The 4,854-nt window shown below is 38.3% G+C and overlaps 1 protein-coding gene across 1 annotated transcript in view; it reads left to right on the forward strand.

Moving 5' to 3' along the window:
* The first annotated feature begins 2,418 nt into the window (after nucleotides 1-2,418).
* The window catches only part of THNSL1 (threonine synthase-like 1 (S. cerevisiae)), a 2,947-nt gene continuing 511 nt past the window's right edge, over nucleotides 2,419-4,854 (forward strand). Inside the window, exons 1-2 of the mRNA XM_009330571.1 lie at nucleotides 2,419-2,496; nucleotides 2,989-4,854. The exon at nucleotides 2,989-4,854 is cut by the window's right edge and continues 511 nt beyond it. Coding sequence (XP_009328846.1) covers nucleotides 3,053-4,854 — 1,802 coding nt within the window. The 5' untranslated portion in view covers nucleotides 2,419-2,496; nucleotides 2,989-3,052. The remainder of the gene's footprint in view (nucleotides 2,497-2,988) is intronic.

Below are 4,854 nucleotides of genomic sequence, written 5' to 3' on the forward strand. Positions count from 1 at the left end.
TGCTGTCAGCAGTCCAAGTGAAGGGTCGAGGTGTATTGTCAAAACTTAACATTTTATTGGAGGTACGAATGTAAGCTCTGCTTCAAAAAAAAAACCCACTCTTTTGTGAGAATAGCTATATCTAAAGTTGGATGGTTTGGTGTTCTAACTAGACTGGTAAACCCTACAAGATATAAAGTCTACTTTGAGCTGTTTTTACAGGAAGGTTTTGCCGATTTAATAAAAAATTGTTTCAAAGAAACAGTTGAATTCAATGGTTGCAAGCTTCTGTGTAAATGTACTTTATGTGGGTGCAAAATTGAATTATACTGGAATAGATTAAACCGATTGAGCAGCTGAATAAAGAAATTCCCTGCAAATTTTTGCACCAGATTAACCAAGTTGATTTCAAACAATACCATAGGCTGCTTAGAACTTCATGTAAACATGGTAAGCTGATAACTAGAGATATCCGGGTCTACTTCCTTCCTTGTCTACACCTGTAATTTGGGGGGATTTAAGTCCCCGTGGCCTAGATTTATAAAGCAATCCAGATGTTAAGTCCAGCAGCTGTGTAGTGTGTACTGAGTGGCTGCATCTTAAAGTGAATCGGTAGTGCGACTAGACATGGTAGGCAGGCCACTATGCTTGGCATGGTTCATACTCCCTTAGTTCATACATAACACTTGAAGTGATTCTTACTTTCAGGAAATAAAATCACTAAAATATTGTCTCTAAATTTTTTAAAATACCGAACATAACTTATTTACATCTAGATGTTTCATACAAATATCTCTTTCTGGCCCTGTAGCTCTGTAGGTTTGTATTCACTAGAGTGCATTACTAGTACAGCACAGCCTTATAATGATACTGAATATTACAACTATTCTTCACAGATTGTTTTTTCTTTTTAATAACTATGATAAAAACCTTATATTGCATCTACACATGGCCATTCCCTTCTACTTTACAAGGATACGGAAAAAACCGTACAGTATGATATGCCTGTTTTTACTCTGATCTATGCCTTGTAATTACAGCCTGTTCATCATGTCACAGCACTGGGTGCAAACACAGGGATTCACTGTTTGCAAGCTCCTCTCTCCTTACAGAAGTGGGCAAATGCAAAGATTTAAATAATTAGAAGTACTTTGACTTTGTAACGTATGCTAATAGTTTGTTAAAGAAAGTAGAGCGTAAAAGACAGACCGGGGAACACAGAGCAGAATCTAGAGCAAGAAGCATCTGGAAGTAAAGAGTCTTTGTTTTTGTGGTTTGCTCTTACAAAACTTGAGCTTCTGTGTCATTTTTGAAGTTTGTGACCTGTGTCTCTGGAGTCATTCGATATTATGCACACTGATGGGGGACAGCAGGGTCTTAAAGGACTGGTGTGATAACTGTAAACATGGCTTAATCATGAGTGGGTCTTTGGAAGATGATGCAGTTCCCATTTGGTGCTCACCTGCCTTCTACTGCAATTCCAGACCTCCTTCTGCTCCCCACGGTGAAAAAAGGCTCTTGGACTGGAGAGCATGTAGAGAAAAGGCACAGAACAACTGAAGGATTTGGAAACTTAGTCTTTAGTGAATTCCTTTAATTGTTGTGTTTAGTCTGTCTTGATGAACGTGGGAAAACACTTTCTCATTAATTTTTTTTCCCCACTGGTAAAAGTAGCTGGTATATAAACTAAAAAAAAATGCCAAAACATTGCAAAGCAAATGCTGGGGTGCTAGCAGCTAGATTGAGTCTTTAAAATGTAGTTACTAGAAGTTGCTGATTGCCATTTTGGTTACGTGTTACAGTGCCAGGAGAAAAAAAAAAAAAAAGTACAACTTGCAGCTTAGTCAACCATCTCTTTGTAGTGCATACTATAGCAACTAAAAGTAATAATTTCTACAAAATACTGATTCTATATATAGTTCAAATATATATACATAAAAAATATTTATTACTTTTTTAGAATTGATGAGTAAGCATCGAGTTGGATTTTTACATCTAAAATCTCATTAATTTCCTAAAAGGAAGTTCAGTGTTGCTTTTCTTTAAGTATTTTTAGTCATGAACAATGAATAAATAACAATAATAAAGTGATATTTGTTTGCCTACCTAAAATGAAAAATGACTCAGTAGGGATTTTCCATGCAAATTTGTGCTGATTTCTGCCCCCTTCTTGCCCCTTTACGGAGATTTTGAGAGTTCTTCCCCCTTTGCCCAAAACACGCATAAATCATGTGCTGCAATTCATGCTGATACTGGTGTTGATTTCTCTAAGCAAACAAAATACCATGTTGAGAGCTTCTTGCTTAATCTTTGTTGGAGATCCAACTTTCCTAGTGATGTTGGGTTTTTTCCGAGGGTAGAGTGTCTTCATGACGTGTTTTCTCTCTCTCTTACTTTACACAAATACACTCAATACAATTCCGTTATAGGAGTTCTTCACAAATCACTTGCTTGGTTTGCCATCCCTTCAGAAGAGAACTGGATGCAACTCTTCCAGCCTTGCTGTTGCACAAATCTGTGAGTTTTCTGTGTATTTTAAGTCGGTCTTGCATTTCTTTTTTTTCAAAAGACAATATAAGAAATCAAAGGCATCTTGGGAGGTGGGAAAAATGCATATTTTGTTAACATTTTGATTACAAGAAGATATTTTAGTTAATCTTCATTATTTGTAAATGCGTACTTAAAAGTAAGTCTACTAGAGGAAAAACTAATTGGTTTTGAATTCCTATAAACAATATTATTTGCAAATAGTATTGTAGTGTTAGATTTGAGTGTCTTTGTTTACTCTGAGGACATGGACTGTTTGAAGTTGGATTTGTCAGTGGGAAGCGAGCTGGAGCTATGCAGGAGAGGGAAATGGGTCTTATTCTGAAAAATACCTCCCTGGCACTGCTAAAGTCATAACTGGATTTATGTTTGAATTCTTGCTGTTCTGAATTTCATATCCCTTAGGTTTTTTCCTAGATGTTTGCTGAAGGACTAATTACTGTTTTTTTCTTTTTGAAGCAGTTAAGTGGATTGTCAAGTTGGTTTGGGAAAAAAAAAACCAAACCCAACAACCCAGCAGAAGAAGATGTTGCATGTTGTTCCGTATCAGCCTTTAAGACTAATAACCCAAAACAGTCTTACTAGCATGTGTTTTAAACTCATGCTTTCAAGACCTGTTGCATTTGCACAGATATGGAAGTCATGGTTCTCAAGCCATTCTCTTGTTGGAAACAAAAATATTATCCTGATGGGACCTCCGGGTGCTGGGAAAACAACAGTTGGGAGAATAGTAGGTCAGAAACTAGATTGCCCTGTCATAGACATAGATGACGATGTCCTTGAAACAACCTGGAATATGAGTGTGTCGGAAAAACTGCAGGACGTAGGTAATGAGCAATTTTTAGAGGAGGAAGGAAAAGCCCTGTTGAAGTTTTCAGCATCTGGAAGTGTCATTTCCCTTACTGGGTCCAATCCAATGCATTCTGCTGGCATGCAGCATATGAAGAAAAATGGAATAGTTGTATATCTGGATGTGCCCACAACAGTCATTATGAGCAGGCTGAAATCGATGAAAGTGGATCGCATCGTGGGCCAGTCTCCTGGTATTTCTCTCAAGGACATACTTCAGTTTAGGAAGCAGTTCTACAAAAGGTGGTACGACATCCGTGTTCTTTGTGGAGGGGATATTGCAGCAGAGGTTGTAGCTGAAAAGGTACTTGATGCTGTGAAGAGATACCAAAACTCAGAACTGGAAACTTTCATTTCCACTAGGTCTAGTAGGTCCGGAAGGAGTATGGAACAAGACTCTTGTAAATATTTCAGTGATGTTGTTACTGAGGGCTTAGCCCCTGATGGAGGACTCTTTGTTCCTGAGAGAGGACTTCCAGAATTCACTGCTGGAGAATGGCAAAGCCTAATAGAAGCAACGTACATTGAAAGAGCCCAGGCGATACTAGAAAGATGCGTACATCCTGCCGATATTCCTGCTTCTAAGCTGGCAGAAATTATTGGAACTGCTTATGGAGAAAACTTTACTTGTTCTAAAATTGCCCCAGTTAGGCATCTGGCAGGCAATCAGTTTCTCCTTGAGTTATTTCATGGACCAACAGCATCATTCAAAGATTTTGCATTACAGATGGTGCCACATATATTTGCATACTGCATTCCCAGAAGCTGCAATTACTTGGTTCTGGTAGCTACTTCTGGTGACACAGGGAGCGCTGTCCTAGATGGCTTTAGTCGTCTCCATGACACTGACAAACAGAGAATTGCTGTGATGAATTTTTTTCCTGAGGATGGAGTAAGCCCAATTCAAAAATCACAGATGATTGGCTGTCAGAAAGAAAATGCCTGGTCAGTAGGTGTCAAATCTGATTTTGATTTTTGCCAGACAGCTATAAAGCAAATCTTTACTAATTCTGATTATACTGGCTTTCTTACAGTAGAATATGGAACAGCTTTAGCTGCAGCAAACTCCATAAACTGGGCACGACTGCTTCCGCAGATAGTTTATCATGCCTCTGCATACCTTGATCTTGTTCATCAAGATATTATTCCTTTTGGAAGCCCTGTAGATGTTTGCATTCCTACAGGAAACTTTGGCAACATATTAGCTGCTTTGTATGCTAAAATGATGGGAATTCCTATTAGAAAATGTATTTGTGCTTCCAATGAAAACAATGTTTTGACTGACTTCGTAAGAACAGGTGTTTATGATTTGAGGGGAAGAAAATTGATTCCCACTTTTTCACCAGCAGTAGATATCTTGAAGTCCTCCAATCTTGAGCGATACTTGCACCTGATTGCTAATGAGGATGGACAACTGGTGACACAATTATATAATCAGCTGGAAAATCAGGGTCACTTCCAGCTACAGAAAGATCTACT

The sequence above is a fragment of the Pygoscelis adeliae genome, unplaced genomic scaffold (genome assembly GCF_000699105.1).
Source record: "Pygoscelis adeliae isolate BGI_AS28 unplaced genomic scaffold, ASM69910v1 Scaffold27, whole genome shotgun sequence".
Classification (NCBI taxonomy): Eukaryota; Metazoa; Chordata; class Aves; order Sphenisciformes; family Spheniscidae; genus Pygoscelis; species Pygoscelis adeliae.